General features: G+C 36.1%; 1 protein-coding gene across 2 annotated transcripts in view; it reads right to left on the bottom strand.

Annotated features, from left to right (window-relative positions):
• Positions 1 to 26,408, bottom strand: part of AUH (AU RNA binding methylglutaconyl-CoA hydratase) — a 209,215-nt gene that overhangs the window by 181,536 nt on the left and 1,271 nt on the right. For both annotated transcript variants that reach the window (XM_077139479.1, XM_077139473.1), the window contains exons 2-3: positions 1,277 to 1,344; positions 1,084 to 1,171 (exon numbers count right to left, since the gene is read on the bottom strand). In XM_077139479.1, the coding sequence (XP_076995594.1) occupies positions 1,084 to 1,171; positions 1,277 to 1,344 (156 nt within the window). The remainder of the gene's footprint in view (positions 1 to 1,083; positions 1,172 to 1,276; positions 1,345 to 26,408) is intronic.

The following is a 26,408-nucleotide window of genomic DNA, read 5'->3' as shown; positions in this document are numbered from 1 at the left end:
TTTAGTTATGCTACATGTTTTAAGAAAGTAATAGAACCTTATCAGAAGTCAAAATATAAGTCATTTACCTATGTTCTAACACATCATAAAAATCTGAAGTATTTTTAAGTAGAAGCTACAGAGTTTGAAACTAGAAAAACTGAGACTCCTTAGGAAGGGAACTGAAGACCCTCTAAAGACATTCTATCTAGAAACATTCATCACCCATGTTCTCAGCATTGTGCTTGGCGTACTCTAAAGTGCTCAATAAATACTGCCTGATGAATAAACTACTGTATGTTGTTCCCTCAAATGTTTGATTACTCAAGGAGTTACTCCGTTTATATTTTTACTGAAAAAATTGTTTATGCTTTAATCGACTTCTATTTTTATGTCTTATTAATAAATTACAATAATACTGCATTTTATCATTTTTAATCTTGATCATCTATATTTTTTAACAGTTGAAAGAAATTTATTCAATTTCACGGCTTAGAAACAGTTCTTAATAAAGGAAATATAAGATAGTGTAATCTTTAGCTTTTACTGATAACAGTGCAAACTGAAAAAAAAGTGAATTAATTCTAAGTCTTTCTCTGTTGCAGATATCTATTTAAAAGTACAATCCACGGACACATACTTAAGTGAGCACTAATGCAAACATCCATCTTCATTCAAAGCAAATAACTATAGTTGACCCTTTTTAACAGGGACAACTACTGTTAGTCAAGTAGCGCATTTTTTGACCAAAAAGTTAAGTACAGAACACAATGGTACTTATGCTGATATGAGTAGAAAACCCAATTTTTCCTTCCCAAGTGATGTTTCACATGTCCCATGTTTGTTCATGCTCCACAAAATAAATATTTTAATGGCTCAGAGTATTTTTTTTTCAACATTCAAACAATCTACATGCTGCAAAAATTCCTTTCTAATGCTGTAAGACAAAGCTTAATTTTTTTCTTATGCAACAGCACAAAACAAACCAAGAAGAATTGTCTGTAATGAACTTCAAACCATAGCACACTTTAATGGAAAATGGGCCATTACTGAGGAAAAAAACTAGACAACAATTTACTTTCATAATAAAATTTATTTACCTACCAGCACAGAAGATCCCTGGAACTTCACTCCTGATTATTATAGTCCGCACTTTCTTATCAGATTTTAAAGCATCCACAGCTTTTGACAGCTACATAGAAATAGAGGTAAGGAAAAACAGGGGGAAAATCATTTTTAATTTCATGTCAACATTTTACCTTAATTTTAGTAGCAAATTGCTTTATTTTACACTCACCATTTTTATAAGGTTTTTACTGAGTGCATTTTTGGCATAAGCTCTGTTTATTCCAAGCACCACAATTCCTAGTTAAGGGGGGAAGAAAAAAAAAGCACAAGCACCTGAGTTAGTGAGGCATTCAGGGTCTACAATCACCCACAAGATACCTTTCCTTAACTTAGGCCTGCGACTTACCAAATCTTCCCCCTCCTTGATGCTCACTGTAGGAATGTCCTAACCATTTTGCTTAACTTTCTTTTCAAGAGAAGTATATTTTTAAAGAAAATATTTGATAACATTTATAAAATCAAACTAAAAGGCTTTTCATATTGACCTTTTCCTTCAGCATTTTTAGGAGAAATAAACTTTATAACATCATATCCTCTTTGATTTATCTCTTCTTAAGCACCACCAAGGTAATCTATATTTCATTAAATTGAAAGACAACATGATAATAGGCATGACTGTCTTTCTGCCAGACTAACTACAGGGAAGGCTTATTAGTGAAAATTCTCAATTACAGAATACTATTTTAAAATGTGTTTTGTCATCTTCAAATATATATCAGAAATGTGGTTTTGTTGCCTTTAAGTACATTCAGATATAACTAAAAAAACTCTGTCACATGCAAGTATGCAGGATCTGCTTCCTGTTAGCTAGCATACCAATTAATAACTCCTCTACTCTTTTTGTTGTGCTACGTAGTTTTCAACATTTTCATCCCAGATTGCTCTCCTGACTTCTGTCCCACACACATAACAACCAGAGGGCACTTTCAGCTAGAAGTCCAATAAGCAATTCAAACTCAACCTATTTAATACAAAGTTCAATTACCTCCCACACAAAACCCAGCTCTCCCTCCTGACTTCCCTAATCCTACCAGAGACCAGCATCTAAACCCAGCCCCTCATCCCCACTGCTGCAATTTTCCAAAAACAATTCTATACATGGCTTACTCCTGCTTACAATCCTTCATTTTTTATCTCTAAAACATCTGAGTTCAAAGACCTTAATTTGATATTCAAATTGGTGTTTACCCTAAGAATAAGAAGTAAGCACTGTAGGATGTTAAGTTATACCTATATTATACCTATACCACACACAACCAGAAAAAGACGTATATATGGAGATTATATCTGAAGTATGTAAAGACAGAAGCTGTGGGACTCTGTGGTGACCCAGTCAAGCAATAACAGTTTAGCAGAGATAGGTAGTGGTACAAATAGAGGGAAGTAAAAGGATTCAAGAGCTATTCAGGAGGCAAACTTTGAAATGAGTTAGTGAGCTTGAGGGGTTAGGGAGAAGGAGGTGTTAGGAGTGTCTACCAGGTTTATGGTTTCAGCAACTGGTTGACAGGAAAGGACAGGAGATGAGACAGAGAACAATAAAAGAACACCAAGATGAGTGTGGAGGTAAAGTTCATGCATTTGGTTTTGAATTATAAGGGATCTGCAGGGCCTCTGAGCCATCCACCTTGGCTCAATCTAAGAGCAGAGGTGAAGAAGAGTGCAGGCTCTGAGGTCTGAGAGCTGGAGCTGTAATCCCAAACTGCCACTTACTACGTGACCTGAGGCAAATTACTTAAACCATCTGACTCTCAGTTTCTTACTCTGTTAAGATAAAGTAATAGTCTCAAATTCCAGGGTACTGTGAGAATCAAACAATGTGATACATATAAAGCTTACAATATAAGCATGAAATTATTTTTATCCCTTCTAACAAAACTCTTTTGAGGCTCTAAGTACTGAAGTTTTCCCACAAAACATGCTAGATGATAGAATACTGCTATGATTACTACCCAAGTGTCAAGTACCTTTGAAATGCTTCTGCCATAGTTACTTCTAGTCAATATATTAGAGCTAGTTCAGCAATTTCGGTCCCACGTTTGAGGCCTGACGTTTCGGGCACTTCCCACCTCACATTGCCCGAAATGACCTGTTATTCAAAATTAATTACCCAGTGCCTACCAACTACACCATCAAATTTATCAGTCAGCTACTGAGACCCCCAAATAGAATAAAACTTGGGAGTTTTATTCAGCAAAGCCTCCCTATTTTTTATTACTATTTCTTATTTTTTGCATGGGTAGGCTCTAGGAAGTGCACCCGGGTCTCTGGCATTCTACTACTGAGCCACCGTTGTACCGCCCCTCCCCAATATTTTTAGATTGGCAATTGTCACCCTTTATCTTACAATTCAATAACCTCAAGAAGTCATTCATTATGCATTCTCCTCATAATCTAACCCTCAGCTTCATCTAAACCCAGAAAAGCTTAAAATATTCATTTGCTAACCTAAAGACCTATTCAGGGTTTTTCCTGCCTTTTGAATAAATGGCATCATAAAAATCGTTGGTGAATCTGTAACGAGTTCATATTACAATGAACCTTCACAAATAAAACATGAACATAGTTGCTTTCCTGGGACTTAAAAAAAAAATTAAGGGCGGGCCACGGTGGCTCAGCAGGTAGGAATGCTTGCCTACGATGCCAGAGGACCCGGGTTCGATTCCCGGTGCCTGCCCATGTTTAAAAAAAAAAAAAAAAAAATTACACGGATACATATTCCCTTGGAAAACAACTGAAACAATAAATACATCTAAAGTCCAAGTCCTTTCCCGGACCCAACCCATTCACTCCCTCCTAGGGGTCCAGAGCTATCTGCTGCTATGCAGCCTTCCAGAAAACGTTCAGTGTACATACATATAGAAATAAAGAGTTCTGTACCACAGTTGTGGTTGCTGTTGCTACTTTACATGAATGCGATATTTTAATTGGTTGCTGTTCTACATAATTAGGATCATATACTCTTGACTTATTTCCTTAATTTTGTCTTAAAGATTTCTCTATATCAAAACTGTCTCAATAATTACTTCATCATAGTCTGTGAAATGGATTTCTATTGCTTAACTAGTTTCCTTTTGAAGGGCATTTAGACTGCTTCTGAATTTTTCTAAACATTGCAATGTTGCAATGAAAATCTCTTGTGCATACTTGCATAAGTATTTCTCTGATGGATATCAAGAAGTGGAATTGCTAGGTCCAAGAGAATGTGCACTTCTAATTTTAGCCATTCACTCCACAAAAATACTATCGAAAACTCAAACAAAATACCAATACGCTATTTGTTCATACTACTGCATTTTAATGGGGTGATACATCCTTAAGGACATATTTGGAGAATTTGAGGGAACATCTTGAGATTGTCACCAGGGTTGAACAATCCAAGTTTTGAAGGGCTGAAGCTTATATAATCTGGGGAGCCCTTTTATAGTAGAAGAATACAACTATACACTTACAAAAGCGGAAACAGAACTTCAGATTTTTAAAAATCTGACAAATACCACAACCATTTTCTTTTAGTTTACAAGTCCAGCTTCCACAAGGACACCTCCTTTTCTCACATACTTAAACTTTTATATTGTCAATAATCTTCAAAAAAAAAGATACAAAATTAATGTTCTAGAATATCAATTCAAAGATATTTTTAAACTACCCCTGCAATGTACTGCGAATCAATGGTTAAAACAGAAACAAGAGACAGTAAAATCCTTGTCAAGCCTTTCATTCTAGTCCCTAATTAGGGAACAAATGAAGCAAATTTTTATGTTAAATGAATTTTGTGTCATTTTTTTAAAATAAAGGGGAAAAAAAAGAGTATACATAGGTGAGACAATGAAAAGGCTACTCCAGAGGTTCAGATGAGAGATGCTGGTAAAACAGGACTAGGGTTGTGGCAGTGAAGGTGGGAAGTAGACTGCTTCTAGAAATGCTGTGAGGGCAGTATCAACATAGCCATTATGGATAATATCATAAACTCTTTGTTATATTCAAGCTATAAATAGAGCATCAAACAATTATGAGAAGAGAACAAAATGTAACTATCATCCATGATGTAAAACATATGTTATAAATGACAAAAATGGGAAGGTAAAATATGAAACTCATGGACAGCAAATATTTTCTCCTCCTAAATAGAAGTTAAGAGATAAAATATTAACGTAAGTAACACAAATCAGAATGACAGTGAATAAAATTTTCACCAACAAACCCAAGAGATGTTTATAGTCTTTAATTTGGGCCTGAAAGGGAAAGGATGGCATGCTTCTGCATGAATTTTGTTTTTTACCATGAACATGACTTATTATTTACTTCTAAAGACTGCAAATTTCAAGAGCTTATTACCAACAAATTATATGCAATATACAAACTATTGTGAACCACTGAGAAGAAAGTACTTTTGATAAAACACCCATACAATCCTGGATCCTGAAAATGCTACAAAAGTGTTGACAAGGTACAATAAAATTACACTGAAATGATCTGCCCTCCTTCACATGCACATAAGGACATATGTCCAAGGACTGCAACAATCTTCCTAAGAGCCAAATCTTAGAAACAACTTAGAAATCCTTTAAGAGATTATTATTGTAAAGCTAGAAAACTCAAAAGAATCAAAGGAAAAACTACCACAAACAGAGCATACAATGAGAGATGTGAAATTAATATGTATATTATGTACAATATATATAAAACAACAGTTTTCATGTAAAAAAAAAAGACAACCAGCTAAAATACATATATATTGGAAGAAAACAGACTATTTTCATTAAAGAGCAGAAAGAAGACAGGAAGGAATATGTAAGGATAAACTTAACACGAAATGTATAAAACCTACTGAAAGAAATGTTCTTTTAAAACTTTCCTAAAAAATAAAAACACAAAAAAGCAGACTAGAACAAACAGAAAGATTAGAACAAATGGAAATTATATAGGAAGAAACAAGTTCATAATTATTTCCCTAATTTATAAATTCAACACAATCCAGATAAAAATACCAATAGGTCTTTTTCTAGAACCAGACATAAGGATTCAAAGCATTCATATGCAAAAATGAGCACGCAGGAAGAGGCAAGAAGACAGGGAGAAAAAGAGCAATGGTGGAGGAGGGAACTAGCCTTATCAAATATTGAAATGCACTACAAAGCTCTAATAATTAAAATAATACAGAGTTAGAACATATGTAAAGAGATCATAAAACAAAACAGAAAGCCCAGAAATTTAGTAATGTTTGGCATTTCAAATAAGTGGGGTAAAAAGAATAAGTGGTGCTGTGACCACAGGGTATCCATTTGGATAAAAATCCATACCTTACACACTGCCAAGATAATTCCTTTATTAGCACAGTCTGGTGGTTCCAAAATGGTGATTTTCTACTGTTCTTTCCACTCCTCTTTAAAAACAAGTCACCCCAAAGGAAGAAGAATCAGTTTCTTAGGAACACCTTGAAAACTCTTCAAACATAAAGAATTGTGCTTGTAAATAGTCCACTCGCAGGGTGAGACAATACCCTCAAATCTGTTGGACTTATTTTTCAATGTAAACATTGATAAGGAAATGAAATACCACAAAGGCTCACAGCTGTCCTGTGCCAGTTTGAAAGGACTATGTGCCCTAGAAAAGCCATGCTTTAATCCTAATCAACCTTGTGGGAGCAACATTATCTCTAACCCCCATTCAGCACTGCAGGTTGGAAACTTGATTAGGTTATTTCCACAGAGATACAACTCGATCAATTGTGGGTGCTGAGTAGTGGGTACTGAGTAGATGGAGACGTGTCTCCACCCATTCTACTTCGATCTTGATTCGTTTCCTGGAATCTTATCAAACAGGAAACATTTTGGAGAGAGTTCCTGTTGAGAATGAGGAGAGAGCTGCAGAACCATGACAGAAGAGAATCCGAGCCCACCAGCCAGCGCCCTTTGGAGATGAAGAAGGAAAATGCCTCCTGGGGAGCTTCACGAAGCAAAAGGCCTGGGGAGGAAGCCAGCAGATGCTGTGTTCACCATGTGCCTTTCCACTTGAGAGAGAAACCCTAAACTTCATCGGCCTTCTTGAATCAAGTATCTTTTGCTGGATGCCTTAGATCGAACATTTCTACAGACTTGTTTAATTGGGACATTTTTTAGAACTGTAAACTTGTAACTTAAATTTCCCTTCTTAAAAGCTTAAAAAAAAAACCAGTCACCCCACCCCTTCCCCCACCTTTTTTTGAGTCTATGGCTTCACGGATTCTTTATTCAATGTTTTTCTACTATATTGCCATCATCATTCCTTTTAATGCTCAAATTACTCTAGCTGGTGGGAGCCCTTTTAGGTCTGTTTCTATCTCCTTATAATATGTTCCCTTCAGAATGTGAGCACCTGCTTGCTTTCCGACCCAAGAAGATACTCCAAACTCACTTTACACTATCCTTGGCTCTAGACCAGAAATCAATCATTTTTCAAAAAAACGCTGTTTCTTTGGTGAAGGAATGGCTTTTAGAATCCAAGATCTGGGGATTAAATGTGCTCCGTGGAACTGCAGTATCATTGCTTTTAGACTTTCAGCAGACAGAGCTAAGAAATGTATGTTATATGATATGCACTTAAATTTTTAGATTTATTTTTTAAAAAAGCTCATGTTGATAGCCCTCATTCAAATCCAACAAAACAGAACTCTTCCTCACCTTCCCCCATTCTACAATTGTACTTCCCCCTTCCACCACAGTAAAACAGCTGGCTCCTTAAAAATCAATATATTTTTTCATTTGTTTCATCTTATAATAAAAACCAGTGTATTCAGAAATACTATGCCAATGCTAACAACAAACCTACTAAATAAACGTCAAGATTCTTTTTTTATTTAGACCATGTCCCAATGCAGTTGTATGGTCAAACTAAGTAAGCTACTTGAATAAATTCTTTTTTGTGTGTGGTTAGCAATTTGACATACAATTAGCATCATCTGTTTCTTTAATTTTGTTTGCTTGTTTGTTTGTTTGCATGGGCAGGCACCAGGAATCGAACCTGAGTCTCTGGCATGGCAGGCAAGAACTGCGCCTGCTGAGCCACCGTGGCCGGCCCAGCAGCATTTGTTTCTATAAAAAAGCCATTGTTTCTTTTTATCTTCTGCCCAGCTTCTCCATCAGAACATAGGTAAGCTTTTTGTTGTTGCTTTTTGTTTGTTTCTTTTCGTATTCCTGTGCCTGAAACAGTGCCTGAAACTTGGCCACAAGAGGTGCACAACAAATCTGTTGAATGAATGAATCAATGCTTCAAGGTTTTCTTCAATCTAATCTCTAAAGTTATCATATGAGAGATGGTAACTCAAGAAACAAACCAAGTCTTTCCCACCTACTAAAAATAAATTCATTTTCACCGCCATAAATTTTAAAAAGTATACCTAAACCTTTACCAAATTTATCCTGATCTCCTATGATTACGTCAAAAAGGACAAAAAATATCAACTACTCAATTTTTAAAATGGAAAATCCTCCCCTATCTTCAAAATTGGGGATATTATACATTACTTAAAACCTGAGAATTTCTGTTTTCAATAATCTGTAATGAAATGTTCTCTTAAAATGTTTTTGCATGAGGAAAAACAAAGGAATGTCAATACCGCAGGGTGCTGAAAATAAATGGTAATTAATATTTTAAAACTTTAAATTATGTATAAGACTAAAGCAAAAAAAAAAGTTTATTTGGTAAAAAATCTATATTTTGACTAGTGTATTTCCTAATATAACTTATGTGGATTGCTTAATTGAACACCATAGTACTTGGAACCTTGAGCAGGGCATGAGATTTTGTAGGTTTGTCTAGAGTGATGCCCCAATATATCTCAGAGTGATTTGAACAGTGAATAAAAAAGTATTTGCAAAGTCCCCTTAGGGGAATCGTGAAAAAGGGGGAAAATTCAACTTCCCCAAGTGGAGAATTCTTGATATTCTCACAAGCAGTGGGGACAACCAAAGCAATAGGCTGAGCCCCCAATCTTGGGGTCTGTTTATACAAAACTTAACCCCACATAGGATAAGCTAAACCTACTTAAAATTAGGCCTAAGAGTCACCCCTAAGAGAACCTCTTCTGTCGCTCAGATGTGGCCTCTCTCTCTCTCAGCCAACACAACAAGCAAACTTACTGCCTTTCCCCTCCCTACATGGGACATGACTCCCAGGGGTGTGGACCTTCCTGGCAACGTGGGACAGAAATCCTAGAATGAGCTGGGACTCAGAATCAAGGGATTGAGAAAACCTTCTTGACCAAAAGGAGGAAGAAAGAAATGGGACAAAATAAAGTGTCAATGGCTGAGAGATTCCAAAAAGAGTCCAGAGGTTATCCTGGAGGTTATTCTTATACATTAAATAGATATCACCTTTTTAGTTAAGGTGTAATGGAGCGGCTGGAGGGAACTGCCTGAAAATGTAGAGCTGTGTTCCAGTAGCCCTGTTTCTTGAAAATGACTGTATAATGATACAGCTTTCGCAATGTGACTGTGCAATTATGAAAACCTTGTGTCTGATGCTCCTTTTATCTACCTTATTGACAAACAAGTAAAACATACAGATTAAAAATAAATAAATAGTAGGGAGAACAAATGTTAAAATAAATTTAGTAGACTGAAATGCTAGTGATCAATGAAAGGGAGGGGTAAGGGGTATGGTATGTATGAATTTTTTCTGTTTTCTTTTTATTTCTTTTTCTGAATGGATACAAATGTTCTAAGAAATGATCATGATGATGAATATTAAAAAAAAGAGGAAACATTTTGGAGAGCATCCCTTTTTTAGAGCCACAAGAACCACAAGAGCCCATGCAGCCAGACACCTTTGGAAAACGTCCCTGTTTTGATACATTAAACAAGAAGCCTGGAGAGAAAGCTAGGAAAACCTGCCATGTTTGCCATGTGCCTTTCCAGTAAAAAGAGAAACCCTGAACTCCATCAGCCTTTCTTGAGAAAAAGTAACCTCTTGTTGGAGCCTTAATTTGGCTATTTCCACAGCCTTAGAACTGCAAACTAGCAACTTACTAAATTCTCCTTTTCAAAAGCCAAAAAAAAAGTTCTCTTACATCAATAGGCAAAATAGAAAAAAGCGTTTTAAGCACAGCTCTCCATGCCATCATATTTATTCTCACCCAGCAAAAACTAACAACAGACTTTAAATCATTGATTAATCTCTCACCCATACCCTGCCTCCACAGAAGCCCTCTCTGAAAACCTGTACACAAGCACATTACTGACACAGTGTGCAGGGACGTTTTATAGGACATTAAATTAGAAAAGCACAATTGCCACTGACCTACAGCAAACAAGCATTACCCTTCTTGCTGATCTCAAACTGAGTCTACATCGACACAGGTTAACTCATTAGATAATTACTGTCTGAGAGACAGCAGCTCAGCAGTAACTGTTCTAAAGCTGAATTTGTGTCTGATAGAGATTCTCTAACACAAACACATGAATGATACCAAACCATCCCACAGTTATCTATCTAATTTGGAATGCATTTCATATCTCTCGCTCCTCAAAACCTTTATCCCTCCCTCATAACCAAACATTGTATAGGGATTTTGCTAAGATTCTTTTATGTCTGACATTACCAACTGGTAAATATTTTAACTATTTTTCATGTTCCAAGTGTCTCCTTCAAGTAATATGGCACAGATTTTGGAGGTCTCGCCAAGTGTTCTGTCAGAGCTTAGAGCACTATCTTGATTCATATTTTGGCCCCAACTTCAGAAACTCCTAGCCCACCGCTTCTCAAAACTTTAAGATACATACAAATTACCTGGGGTCTTAAAACTGCAGGTCCTGACTGCACAGGTGAGGGACCAGGGCCTGCCACTACATTTCTAACAAGCTCCCCACTGACGCTTATGCTGCTGGTCTGGGGACCCCCCACTTGGCATAACAGGCCTGCCTTAGAGTTCACCTCCATGAAGACCTGGATATGTTCACCTGGGTAAGAACATCAATTTGGATCTGGAATTTTTACAACAGTAATAACTCCTGCTTTCCAAGAGCTAAGAGTCTTCAGAGGCCTGAAGCTCAAGAGAGAAGAGAGGTCCATAAAATATATATATGGGAGTCATTTGTACCGAGGCAACAGTTAAAGCCGTGGAAGTGGATGATATCTCTATAGGATAAGCTGTGGGATGAAAAATAGACTAACTTTTAAAATCCGGGAAAAGTCCACATTTAAGGATAGGAGAAAGAAAAGTAAGCAAAAGGTCAGAATAAAGGAAGGAATAATGAGTAATAAATATGTTAGCAATTTATATAAGAAAAACATTAGAAATAATACTGATAATCAAATCTAGGAATAAGTGATTCTAAAAGTAACAGAATTTATATATATTTAGTTTATTCTTCCACCCCTTCTGTATTTAGAATCCTATATAGTGCCAATACATTTACAATAACAACTCTGTGCATTAGACTGTAAAATCCTTGAGGCAGGAATCATCTCTTGCTCACCTCTATATGCCCAGCAGTTGATCTACACTGCAGCTGATCTATAAAACACATTTTGCCGAATGAATAAGGTATCTTTTGAATCATGTAAAAGAACAGATTTATTTACATTACAATTGTCTAGTAATCATTGCAGAAAGTGATAAGAAGACTTAGAACTTTAGTTTTTGCAATCCCTATGATGAATAAAGTTTTCTTTCAATCACAGACCAAAGGAAAAAAAAAATGGCTTCTTACATACAAAATCCAACACTCCAAACCACCTCAAGCCACAACCATTTGACATTACAACAGCTTTCTATCGAATTTTTAATACACTTGGGATAATAAAGTAGGCTACAAAGATAGAAAAAAGCAAATAGTAAGGACTTTTCCCAAGTCAAAGCCATTGTTCTAGTTTGCTAGCTGCTGGAATGCAATATACCAGAAACGGAATGGCTTTTAACAAGGGGAATTTAATAAGTTGCAAGTTTACAGTTCTAAGGCCGAGAAAATGTCCCAATTAAAACAGGTCTATAGAAATGTCCAATCAAAGGCATCCGGGGAAAGATACCTTGGTTCAAGAAGGCCGAAGAAGTTCAGGGTCTCTCTCTCAAGTGAGATGGCACATGGTGAACACAGTCAGGGCTTCTCTCTCGGCTGGAAGGGCGCATGGCAAATACGGCATCATCTGCTAGCTTTCTCTCCTGGCTTCCTATTTCGTGAAGCTCCCCGGGAGGCGTTTTCCTTCTTCATCTCCAAAGGTCGCTGGCTGGTGGACTCTCTGCTTCACGGTGCTGCAGCATTCTCTGCTCTCTCTGAGTCTCTCATTCTCCAAAATGTTTCCTCTTTTATAGGACTTCAGAAACTAATCAAGACCCACTCAGATGGGTGGAGACATGTCATCCCCTAATCCAGTTTAACAACCGTTCTTAACTAAATCATCAACCGGGGAGATGATCCCATCACAGTCCCAAATACACAGCATTGAATAGAGACTATTCTACCTTTAAGAAATGGGATCCATATTAAAACATGGCTTTTCTTAGGGGGCATACTTCCCTTCAAACCAGCACAGCCATCAACAGTATTTTCTCAAGAGCTGTATCATTATAGTTCCCTCCTTCTATATCTGCCCAGGAGGCTCCTCAAATAAGCACTACTGGAATGCTTTATTAGGAAAACAATCTGCAAGACCACTCTAGAGGAGTTAACTAAACCATGAGACGTGTGATGATCGTATGAAAACCCTAAAGCACTCCATGGGGTAAACTTTCTAACAAATAATGAAGATTTTGCAAAGCAAAAATCACAGAAACAGTCACACAAATTACTAAAATGTCCTGTTTAGCATCACAGCATATTTAAAGCTACTGAAAAGGAGAAAAAGAAAAACCATAAATTATTTTAAAACTATATACCAATATTATAGCAATGTAAGTACTCATATAAAACAATGAATAAAGTATTTACCTTTAGACTTGGTCTAAAGAGGCAAAAGTTCCTATTCAAATATGATCATCTTAATGATTTAAAAATAAGAGGATCTGAAGGAATTAAACTCCACCTCAAACCCCTGATGGAAACGTAAATAACCATAAAATATTAACTAGGATCTCAGGATATTTCAAAAACATTTCTAATGTGCTCATTTTAAAAAAGGGACTCATTCTCATGAAATGAAAAAGGAACAGAAAAAGATATTTTTTCTTTTTTTTTGGGGGGGGGAGTGGTGGTGCATGGTCCAGGAAACAAACCCAGGTACTCTACCACTAAAAAGTGAAAATTTTTATAGCGAGAGGAGGTATTAGTAACATTATTAAATAAATGGTTGCTCATAATTCTATTCTGTAATATACTTCATGGTAGCCAATAAGTTTCATTTCCAAGTACTGATACAATTTCCTAATAAACTGGAAATCAAAAGAAATTAAGACATTTTTAGATATGAGAAAGGAAGAAAAAGCATTCTCATCTAATACTGATACTGCCAATTATTCCACTGGTTTTAAAACACTGAAGTCTATTTCCTTATATTTGGAATCTCAAAGCCCTTCTTAAATATATCTTGATTGCAATTATTCTCCTCACCTGACCTGGGGAGAGAAGGTTCTGTCATACACTGCTCTTAGGAGGGCAAAACGATAAAACCCCTATGTAGGAGAATTTGGCAATTTCTAGCAAAAGCACATATATACTTCTCCTTGAGCCCTGCATCCTACTCTCAGGGATTTATTTCATACAAAATATATGCAGAAGGCTATGCAGTCCCATCTAAAAAAGCAAAAGACTCCACGGTGAGGTCACAGAGTGCACTGCTGTGTGGCTGTCAAAGGAAGGAGGAAAAGCTACACAGCACCTTGGAGGGATGGCCATGGATTCTCACGAAGTGGAGAAAATGAAGCACAGAGCAATGTTTGTAAAATGCCATCTTTTATCTAAAAAAAGTGGATTAGTACGAAAACATACACATGCATATTTATATTTTTAAAAACAATGGACGGATTAACAAAAACACTAATAAAAGAATGATTACTTCTGGAGGTACTGGGTATCAGAGACGGAACTAGGTAGAATGAGAAGGCTGGAACCTAAGACTTGTTTGAATATATTTGGTTTTATAGTTTGGGCTCTGGAACTATGTAAATTTCTTGTATGATTTTTAAAAATCGAAAAAATTTTAAATACCTAAAATCTGTTGGAACTGTTACAGATTTAAAAATCATTTAGAGATAAATCAGTTACACTGTATGGACTTCCACTCAGACCAGGATTTAAGTAAGCCACGTATAAAAGACATTTATGAACCAACAGGGACAATCTGAACACTGACTGGATAGTAAGTAAAGGAATTATGGTTAGTTTGGTCTTTGGTCCATAACAGCATTACAGTTATGTGTTTCTTAGAGGCAAATTCTGAAAAGTTGGCAGACGAAAGGAAATCAGGCTTAGGATCTGGTATAAAATAATGGGGAAGGTGGGAGTGCACAGAAATACAGGGTACAAAGAAACAAACAGGATAATGGCTCAAAAATGGGTAATGAATAATAGGGGCTCATTAGACTATTCCCTCTAATAGATATTTGAGAATTTCCATAATGAAAAGTTTTTAAATTATATCGAAGTTGACAAGAATACTCTTTAATGTTCAAGTATTAAATTTATTGTATTCTTATTTTTATTACATTCTTTAGTTAAATGAGTCAATATATGTTCTTTAAAAAACAAAGTAGTTGGTATAGTGGTTAAGAGAGAAAGTCTAGTAATGCCACTATTATTACACTCAATTTTCTTCTATTTATTAGTATCCAACTTATGGGAATTTTCTCATAATATGGCCCCACTCTTTCCTGCCTACAGGTAAATTGCTTTGGGGTTAGTTTGCTGTTCTTTCTCAAGTTCCTCCAGTTAAGCAGTTAAGTCCTCGATTTTTGCTCTCTCTTGTTTTTTAATATAAGCATTTATGGCAATAAATTTCCCTCTCAGCATAGCCTTTGCCACATCCCGTAAGTTCTGATAAGTTGTATTCTCATTTTCATTTGTCTCCACATATGAGATTGCTTTCTCTAGCAATCTCTTCTTTGATTCACTGGTCATTTAAGGTTGTGTTATTTAACCTCCATATATTTGTGAATGTTCTCATTCTTTGGTGATTATTAAGATCCAGCTTCATTCCATTGTGATGAGAGAAAGCACTTTGAATAATTTCAATGTTTTTAATTTATAAAGACCTGTTTTGTGCCCCAGCATATGAGGCTTTCATGAACACTAGAGAAGAATGTATATCCTTGTGTTTTAGGGTGCATTGACCTATATATGTCAGTTAGGTCTAATTCATTTATCAAGTTGTTTAACTTCTCTGTTTCCTTATTGACCCTCTGTTTGATTGTTCTATCTACAGAAGAGAATGGTGTATTGAAGTCTCCTACTATTTACTATTATTGTTGAAACATCTATCGTTCCCTTCAGTTTTGCCAATGTCTGTCTCATGTATTTTGGAGCTCCTTGGCTGGGAGTATATACATTTACGACTGTTTTATCTACTTGGTGAATTGTACCTTTTGTTAATACATAATGTCCTTCTTTGTCTCTTATGATGCCTTTACATTTAAAGCCTATTTTGTCCAATACTAGTATAACTACTCCCGCTTTCTTCTGGTTACAACTTGCATGGAAAATCTTTTTCCATCCTTTTACTTTCAACCTATTTGTATTCTTATGTCTAAGATGAGTCTCATAAGCAACATATCATTGGATTATATTTCCTAATCCATTTGGCCAATCTGTATTTTTTAAGTGGAATGTTTAGTCTGTCAACATTCAAAGTTATTACTGAAAAGCTGTTTCTTGAATCTACCATCTTATATTTTTATTTTATTTGTCAGGTCTATATATTCTCTTAGTTACCTGAAAGGGTAACTATCCTTTAAGTTACCCTTACAGGTACTCTTCAATTCTGTGCCCTCCTCCAGAACTTCCTATCCTGTCTTTTTTTTTTTCAACTGGAAGAACTCCATTTAATATTTCTTGTAGAGCCAACCTCTTATTAACAAATTATTCCAGGATTGGTTTGTCTGTGAAAATTTTAATCTCTCCCTCAGTTTTGAAGGACAATTTGGCTGGGTACAAAATCTTGGCTGGAAGTCTTTCTCTTTCAGGATATTAAAAATATCGTAACACTGCCTTCTCGCCTCCATGGTGCCAGTTGAGTAGTCTAAACTCAGTCTTATGTGGTTTCCCCTATATGTAGTAGATTGTTTTTCTCTGGCCACTTTCAGAATTTTCTGTTTCTCTTCAACATTAGACAGACTGATTAGTATGTGTCTTGGGGAAGACCTATTTGGATTTATTCTGTTTGGAGTTCATTGGGCTTCTTTGACTCGTATACTTATATCCTTCATAAGGGTTGGAAAGTTTTCCCCCACTATAACCTCAACTACTCTTCCTAGCCCTTTACTTCTCTCTTCTCCTTCTGGGATACCAATGATTCTTACATTTGTGCGCTTTGTTTTGTCTATAATTTCCCTGAGATCCAATTCAAATTTTTCCTTTTTTTTTTTTTTTTTTTTGCCATTTGCTGTTTTGAGTGTTTGAAATCAGTTATCCTATCCTCTACATTATTTATTTCTTCTCTTTCTTCAAATCTGCTGTTGTATGCCTCAATATATTTTCTATTTGGTCTACAGAGACTTTAATCTCTGTGATACCTGCTATCTTTCTATTTATTCTTTCAAATTCCTCTTCATGTTCTTCTAATGTCTTCTTGATCTCCTTTACATCATTAGCCAGCCCACTTATTTTATTAAGTAGAGTCATATGAACTTCTTCGATTAATTGTTCCAGCATCTGTGTCTTCTCTAGTGTTTTATTTTAGTCGTTAGGCTGGGCTATATCTGTCTGCATTGTGATATGCTTAGCGACCTTCTGTTGTTTTCGTCACATTTAAATATCTTGATTGATTTGCTTTGGGAGTTGATTTCCTTCAGTTGTCTGAAGCCTTGTGTTTGCTGGGTAGGTGTGCAGCTGGATGCAAGGTACAGGGCAGAGCACAACAGTATGGTGATGCACTGGAGCGTAGGTATAGTTGCAGGTTGGGATGCAGCAAAGGCTGTGCTGAGAGGGGAATTTACTGCCCTAAATGCTTATATTAAAAAACAAAAAAGAACAAAAATTGAGGGCTTAACTGCTGACATGGAGGAACTTGAGAAAGGACAGCAAAGTAACCCCAACCGAATAGAGGAAGAGAAATAATAAAGATTAAAGCAGAGCTAAATGAATGAGAGAATAAAAGAATAGAAAGAATCAATAAAACCAAAAGTTGGTTTTTGAGAAAATCAAAAAAAATGATGGACCACTAGCAAGACTGACAAAGAAAAAAAGATGATGCAAATAAACAAATTCAGAAATGAGAAGGGGTGCATTACCACAGACCCTGAAGAAATAAAAGAAATCATAAGAGGATACTATGAACAACTATATGTCAACAAACTAGACAACTTAGATGAAATGGACAAATTCCAGGAAATACACAAACAAGCTACACTGACTCAGAAAAAACCAGAAGATTTTAACAACCAATCACAAGTGAAGAGATTCAATCAGTCAACAAAAGTCTTCCTACAAAGAAATGTCGAGGGCCAAATGGCTTCACAGGGGAATTTAATCAAACATTCCAAAAAGAACTAACACCAATCCTGCTCAAATGTTTCCAAAAAATTGAGGAAAAAGGAACACTATCTAACTCATTTTATGAAGTTAATACCATTTTTAAGCTAATATCATTTTAATACTAAAACCAGGTAAAGATGATATAAGAAAGTAAAACTACAGGTCAATCTCCCTAACGAACTCAGATGGAAAAATTCTCAATAAAATCTTAGCAAATCAAATCCAACAACACATTAAAAGAATTACACCACAACTAAACGGGGTTTATACCAGGAAAGCAAGGATGGTTCAACACAAGAAAATCAATTAATGTAATACAGTACATTAACAAATTGAAAGGAAAAAAAATCACATGATCATCTCAATTGATGCTAAAAAAAGCATTCGACAAAATTCAACATCCTTTTCTGATAAAAACACTCCAAAAGATAGGAATCAAAGGTAACTACCTCAATATAATAAAGGGAATATATGAAAAACCGACAACCAGCATCATACTCAATGGAAAGAGACTTAAAATTTTCCCCCGAAGATCAGGAACAAGACAAGCATGCCCACTTTCACCAGTATTTTTCAACACTGTGCCAGAAGTTCTAGCTAGAGTAATCAGGCAGGATGAAGAAATAAAAGGCATCCAATTCGGAAAAGAAGAAGTAAAACTTTCATTATTTGCAGATGACATGATACTATACTTGAAAGATCTTGAGAAATCTACAGCAAAGTTACTTGAGCTAATCAACAAATTCAGCAAGTTGGCGGATATAAAATTAATGTGTAAAAATCAGTAACATTTCTATACACAAGCAATGACCTAACTGAGGAGTCAGTTAAGGAAAAAATTCCATTCAAAATAGTAACTAAAAGAACCAAGGGCTTAGGAATGAACTTAACTAGGGACGCAAAGGACTTGTACAGAGAAAACTACATAATATTGCTAAAAGAAATCAAAGAAAATCTAAACAGGTGGAAAGGTACTCCCTGCTCATGGACAGGAAGGCTAAATAGAATTAAGATGTCAATTCTACCCAAACTGATCTATAGATTCAACACAGTACCAATCAAAATTCCAACAACCTACTTTGAGGACTTGGAAAAGCTAGTTACCAAATTCATCTGGAAGGGAAAGAGACCCCGAATAGCTAAAAGCATCCTAAAAAAGAAGAATGAAGTGGGAAGATTAACACTCCCTGACCATAAAACCTATATAAAGTCACAGCGGCCAAAACAGCATGGTACTGGCACAAAAATAGAAGTGTTTACCAATGGAATCAAATCGAGAGTGCAGAAATAGACCACTAATTCTATGGTCAACTGTTTTGACAAGGCCCCCCCAAATCCTCTGAACTGGGACAAAATATCTTTTCAATAAATGGGCATGGAAGAACTGGATATCAATAGCCAAAAGAATGAGAGAGAACCCCAACCTTACACCCTATACAAAAATTAACTCAAAGTGGCTCAAACACCTAAATATAAGAACTAGAATCATAAAGCTTCTAGAAGAAATGTAGGGAAACATCTTCAAGAACTAGTAATAGGAGGTAGCTTCCTAAACTTTACACCCAAAGCACTAGCAACAAAAGAAAAATATATATACATGGGAACTCCTCAAAATCAAATGCTTTTGTGCTTCAAAAGACGTTGTCAAAAAGATGAAGAGGCAGCCAACCCAATGGGAGAAAATATTTGGAAATCACATATCAGACAAAGATTTGATATCCTGCATACACAAAGTAATCATACAACTCAACAACAAAAGAACAAACAACCCAATTATAAAATAGGCTAAAGATATGAACAGGCATTTTTCTGAAGAGCAAATACAGATGGCTCAAAAGCACATGAAGAGATGTTTTTTTTCCATTGGCTATAAGGGAAATGCAGCTCAAGACTATAATGAGATATCACCACACACCTATAAGAATGGCTGCTATTAACAAACAGAAAACTACAAATGTTGGAGAGGATGTGGAGAAATTGGGACACTTATGCACTGCTGGTGGGAATGTATAATGGTACAGTCAGTATGGAAGACTGTTTAGCAGTTCCTTAGGAAACTAAATATCTAGTTGACCTATGAACCAATAACACCACTACTTGCTATATACACAGAAGAGCTGAAAGCAATGACACAAACAGACATTTACACACCGATGCTCATAGAAGCATTATTCACAATCGCCAAAAGATGGAAACAACCCAAATGCCCATCAACAGACAAGTGGATTAACAAAATGTGGTAAATAAAATGACAGAATATTATGTAGCAGTAAGACAAAATGACGTCTTGAAGCACAAGACAAGATGGATAAGCCTTGAAGACATAAAGCTGGGTAAAATAAGCCTGACACGAAAGGACAGATACTATACGATTCTCTTTTATGACCATGGAAAAGGTAAAATCAGAAGCTTATAATACAGAATATAGGGAACTTAGAGATACACAGAAGCTAGAGATGGGTGGACAGTTAGCTAATGAAGTTGAACTCCAATATAAGGGAACAGATAGACGTGAAAGTGGTCCTCTAGTCCATAAATAATATTACCATATTGAAGGTGAACAAGATTGAAAGGGGTTGTATAGACTTACGTGTCCCAGTGATTCACATTAAAAATATAAACTAGCTTGCAAGAACTACTTCAAAGGCATGATTCATGTACAGTGTTTAAGTCCAGGGTACAGGGGAAAACTGACATTGTATGCAATGGGCTGTTTTTAAAAGGAAAACATCAGCAGTAGTACCACAGCAACTACAGAGGTAAATAATGGAGGGAGGGACAAGAGTTAAGAGGTTTAGATTTCCTATTTGGCGAGGGTATGTTTATTGGTTTTCTTTCTCTAGGGGACAATGAAATTATCTAAAATTGAGAGTGCCGATGGACTGTGGACTTTGGGCACTATATATGATGCCTTATGAATGCAGGTGACTGAAGGATGCACTGACTGAGAAGTAGATTGGTGATGATGATGTATACTTAATTAACAAATGTTGCACTGCTACAAAAAAGGAACAAAGCTGTGAGGCAAGCAACGATGTGAATGAACATGTGGGATATTTGGTGAGGAAAAATAAGCCAGTAACAAAAGAACAAGAATGGTATGGTATCCTTTAGAAAATGCTTAAAAGAAAACAGGGGCCTAGATTATAAACTTTTATAGAACACACATTTAGTCTGGAGTAGTAATTGTTATCTCAGGATTTTGAGAGGCTATTTCAAGAGAGCTTTCGAGAGAGAGTTCAATATATTCATATATATTCATATATTATATTTATATGAATTTTATATATAAAACCTGATATCTGGAGATCAGAATGAAGCCGATCAGGTTGCGGTTAAAGTAATTCAGAACACAGGGGTAAGTAAGACAGTGTCTGTATTTTAGAACCACACATCCTCTTTGAGACCAAAGGAAGAAAAGTTTATTTGGTCTGGAACCGAAATTTTCTGTAGCACATAATCTAACTCAACCTATCTGTACAGTTCATTTGAACAAAAGAAACACAGGAAGCACAGAATAAGAAAGAGGTTCTTTAATCCTGTATGGCATAATGGAATGCCTGGATACATTCTAGAGTATTTTAAGCAGATAATGAAAAAATATTGGCAAAGTCCCTTGAGGGATGGGAGAAAAAATATGGAACTATTAAACTTTACCAACAGGAAATTCCGATATTGTGTTGAACTTTAGGGACACCCAAACCAACAGGCCATACCCCTGATATTGAGGCTCTCTTGTGAAGCTTATATAGGTAGTGGAGAAGCTTAGCCTATCTATATGTATGCATAAGAGTTACTTCTGGAGGATCTATTTTGTTGCTTAGAGGTGGCCTCAGTCTCTCTCAGCCCAAATCTGCAAGTAAAATCACTGCCCTCCCCACTATGTGAGACATGACATCCAGGGGTGAAAGATTCCATGGCGACATGGGAGATGACTTCCAGAGATGAATCCAGCCTTGTCACCATGGGATCAAGAATTCCATCCTGACCAAAATGGGGAAAAGAAGGGTAACTAATAAAGTATCAGTGGCAAAGAGAGTTCAAACAGAGTTGAGAGGCTACTCTGGAGGTTGTTCTTACACAAGCTTCAGTTAGGTATTGCTACCTATCATAACCTGCCAACCCCCAAACAGGACCATTCCAGCCAATCCTAAAGAACACCTAGGGCAATATATAAGATTCCACAAGGGTTCCATGAACTAGAGTAACTTTCCAGAAACCTATAACCTCCAGATGTGTCCCCGGTCCAGAGGGCCCAACCTCTCCAGAAAATCATATAGTTTCATCTCCCTACCCCATATTAGTGACAGACCCTTTCAACATGAAAAAGTTAGAATGGCCATAGCTCAAACACCCCTAAAGAGAGGGACAGAAAGATCAAAGGTGATGTTGGAGTTATACATAGAAGTTAGGGTTTAACAAATGAATATAAATGCCAAATCATTAAACTGACATCTCTTTTAGTCTCCAGTATCTTAGAACAGCTAGAAGTAAAAAAAACCTAAAATTGTGGAATTGTAACCCATGTCAAAGTCTGAAATATGTTCTACAACTAATTGTGGGCTGTGCTTTGAAAGTTATTGCTTTTTTGTATATACGTTATTTCTCACAAAAAAGAAAAAAGCCGACTGTGGTGATAAAAAATATTTAAGCCTTCTAGCCTCCTATATTTGGAGCAGCTAGAAGGAAAAATCTGAGAGGATCGTATGTAGCCCATGACAGACTCTGATATCTGTCCCGTAACTACTTGTTGAAGAGTGCTTTGAAAACTATTGCTTCTTTATTTAATTGCTCTGTATATACATTATACTATACAATAAAAAAGTTAAAAAAAAATAAATGTATCATACTAAAAGAAAGACAAGCAGACTCATAAAAGAAATCTGCAAATTTGCTAAAGTATTAGTATATAAGTATAAACATATCAGTCTGTAATATATCATTCATGATAAAAGAGAACCATACTACATATTATTTTATACATATTCACATATATATAAATATATCTATACACAATAATACTACACTATATTAAAATAATGCGTGAAGTTAAAAGTAGAATGACATGGTATACTGAATTATGCACCCCAATTTAGACATGTTTTTAATCTTAATCTGCATTTCTGTGGGTGTGAACTCTTATAAATAGGACTTCTTGAAGATGTTACTTTCAGTTAAGGTGTGACCACCTGAAACAGGTGGGCCTTAATTTGACTACCAGAGGACTCAAAAGGAGAAAGGGAGAAGTAGGAAGTCACCAGAAACATGTAAGAGGGAGAAGACATCTTCATGTGAAACGAAAGCCAAGGAATCTCAAGGATTGTGGCAAACCAGAATCCTACAGCTTTCAGGAGGAAGCAAGCCTTCTTGCCTCTGAAGCCATAAAACAAAAAATTTCCATTTTTAATACTACTGCATAGTATTTTTTCATACCAGCCTAGTAAACTAAGACAGATGGGCTACAAAGTATGTTTTGATTGGTAGTCAAAAGGAACTTTAGCTTTCTAATTTAATGACATACCCCATATTCTTTATCAGCACTTAAATTACAACTGAAGCCAGATGCTGCAAACCTCAATTATCAGTGTTAACACTTTTTAAAAAGTGAAAAGACTGTTGAAATAGACACTTAGAAAATGTAAACGACCCTGTAAAGGCAGATTAAAATGTTAACGAATGGGGGGCCACAGTGGCTCAGTGGCAGAGTGCTAGTCTGCCATGCCAGAGACCCGAGTTCAATTTCCAATGCCTGCCCATGCACACACACAAAAAAAATGTTAACAAATAGTTACATGCCAATTACAATGTTTTACTGTATTTTGTCTTCATAAAGTTCACCTTTTATTGAAATCTTTTTTTAATAAGGGCACAGCTCTATGTAATATAGAAAGATTTAACAGCTTCAGTAACTATTGTTTTAATAACCTTGAGACTAAAAATGGTTGTCATTAGACATCTAAATTTCTCAAAAAGTTTACTGTAGAAAATGTACTACTCATTTGCAACTCTATATACTGGATGCACATTAAACATTTCTAAAAAAAAAAAAGGAAAAATACAAATCAGAGCAGAAATTATGAAACAGAAAACAGAAAAATCAATAAAACCCAAAGTTGTTTCTTTGAAAAGATAAACAAAATTGACAAGCATTTAACTAGGCTAGATGAAGAAAAAGAGAGAACACTTAAATCTTAGAATTTCATTCTAAGAATGAGAGATCACTAAGATGAAAGATCACTAAGATCTTACAGTAATATGGATTATAAAGAAATTCTATGAACAACTATATGCCAACAATTTAAGATAAAGTAAATGAAACAGACAGAATACCAAAACTAACTCAAGAAAATCTGAAAAAACCTATAACAAGTAAAAACACTGATTAGTAATTTAAAATTTTCCCAAAAAGGGAAGCCCAAGTCCAGAGGGCTTCACTGGAAAATTTTACCAAACATTTAAACACAAATTAACACTATTTTTTCACAAACTCTTCCAGAAAAGAGAATAAGAAGAGCACTTCCCAACTTATCGTATGAGTTCAATACATAATATAAACCTCATCTAGAGCCACTTTGCTCATTAGCCTAAAGCCTATCCATCTTTTGACACTATAAAACTACTGGAATTACTACACTTTGGGGAGACAAATTTTCAGGGTAGAAAGCTATCTAATCTCTTGCTTTGTGCCTAGCAATAAACTCTTTCTCCAAAACCCCAATGTCTCAGGAATTGGTCATTTGAGCCCATCAGGCAGAGAATCCACAGCTTCATCTGGTATCAACATGTATATAAATATATGAAAGAAACTGACCTATTAAAAAGGAAACCAAGTGGAGTGGCTCTTGGCAGAGTTCTCGCCTGTCATGCCGGACACTCGGGCTCGATTCCTGGCGCCTGCCCATACACATACACAAAAAAGGAAAGCAAGTGGACATAGGGAGACAGTTAGCCAACTTCTGCATCTGTCCACTTGACAGATGATGGTGGCTTAGACAAGGATGGTGTTAGTAAAGAATATGGGGAGAAGTAGAAAAACTCTGAAGGCAATGAAGAAGACTTGATAATAAACTAGATGTAAAGAAAGAGGACAGAGTAAATATCAGGGATGACTCAAATTACTTATTTGCTCTAATTTTACCAGAATTTGCTAAGGCATGGTTCACAGAGATGATCTTTTAAATGGGTGTTAATTATGAAAAGAAGCTTGCCAGACTGTGGGGGAGTCACGGATGTCATCGCAGGAAGTGAGTGCAAAAGCACAGACACAAAGAAAAGCAGGAAAAGGCAAAAGCTTAGGTGCAGTTAAAGAGGGAATGGGAAAGATGGTGAAGGCCAGATAGCTGTGAAGGCCCTGCAGGTGAGAAGGTGCCAGAAGAGGTTTTTAACTGAACAGAGAAGTGGTTCTTGGCCTTTAAAAAAGGTAATCCCAGCACCAGTGTGAAGAATAAACTAGAAAGAGGAATGAGTGAAAGTCAGGAGACCTATAAAGGAGGCTCCTGCAGAAGACCAAAAGAGGTCTCTGAAAACCTACTAGGACTGCTACTCTAAAACTAAGTAAGTCAGACAAAAATGAAAGAATATACACACTAAAGTAACTTGGTTATTTAACTGTGCCTCTGCAATACGCTGCAAATATGGAACCCAGACAAGGCTGTACTTAACCAACCCCCTCCAGCCCAAGAGACCTGAAGAGTAGTGAGTGCATAATGTGGGACTCCTCTAACCTGAAAAAGTTAGTTTTCATATTCCTTGGAGGCTGCTGAGACCACCAAATTTTGTGCTCATCTCTATGAAAAACAAAGAAGGCACCAAGGAGCCTCTGCCACCTGTGGTATCTTAACTTCACGTTTTTCTTTGCACTGCTTAAGGCTGGTTCCATAGTAAAGCAAGGCAATGTTAGCCAAGTTTCAGTCCTCATTCTCACCAACGTTCAAAAGAGGATGAGTCAATTTTCTTAAGACACCATGATATCCGAACAGCTGATTTTTGCATTTCAGAGACCTGAAAACATTTGTTTATTAAGCTGTCTTCTATGCTCTAATTTATTCTCTTTTGATTCATTAGAATTCTAACTTATGGACTTTCCAGGCATTCTGTACAAATTTATTTTATTTACCTTCAATTTGCACTTAAATAAATCACAAAAAACAACTAAAAAAACAGAATATGGTACTTCTTACTAGCTGCAGTTGCAATCCTTTCATATCTAATGTACTGATGATACATCTAATGTAACTGAAATCCCAGCAAGAATAATCTGACTATCCTTAACCAAAAGCTGGTGGAATTCAACACTTTAATTGCACCTGTGCAAAGATACCCTTACAGCTGAACTCTTCAATATTTTGCCTTTCATGCCACATTATATAGCCATATCTACCTTTTACACATGCTCTTCTCTGGAATAATAAACAAGTAAGGAATGAAATAATTCTTCATACACCTGGGAACCCACCAAGAACTAGACACTTAATGACTATTATATAACAATCTCATCTATATATAACAATATAGTTTTACATCAAAACTATAAAGTAGGTATCGTTCTTCCTATTTTACACATGAGATGGTTGAGACAGAGAGAAATTTGCCCAAACTCTCACTAATGGCAAATTTCATTGCCTCTGAACCTGTTTCACTGGAGAAACATGAAACCCAAACATAAATCTCAAAACCTCCTCTAGCAAGTCTTCCAACATCCCC

This window comes from Tamandua tetradactyla, chromosome 2 (assembly GCF_023851605.1).
Source record: "Tamandua tetradactyla isolate mTamTet1 chromosome 2, mTamTet1.pri, whole genome shotgun sequence".
Lineage (NCBI taxonomy): Eukaryota > Metazoa > Chordata > Mammalia > Pilosa > Myrmecophagidae > Tamandua > Tamandua tetradactyla.
This window is presented reverse-complemented; position numbering and strand designations above follow the sequence as displayed.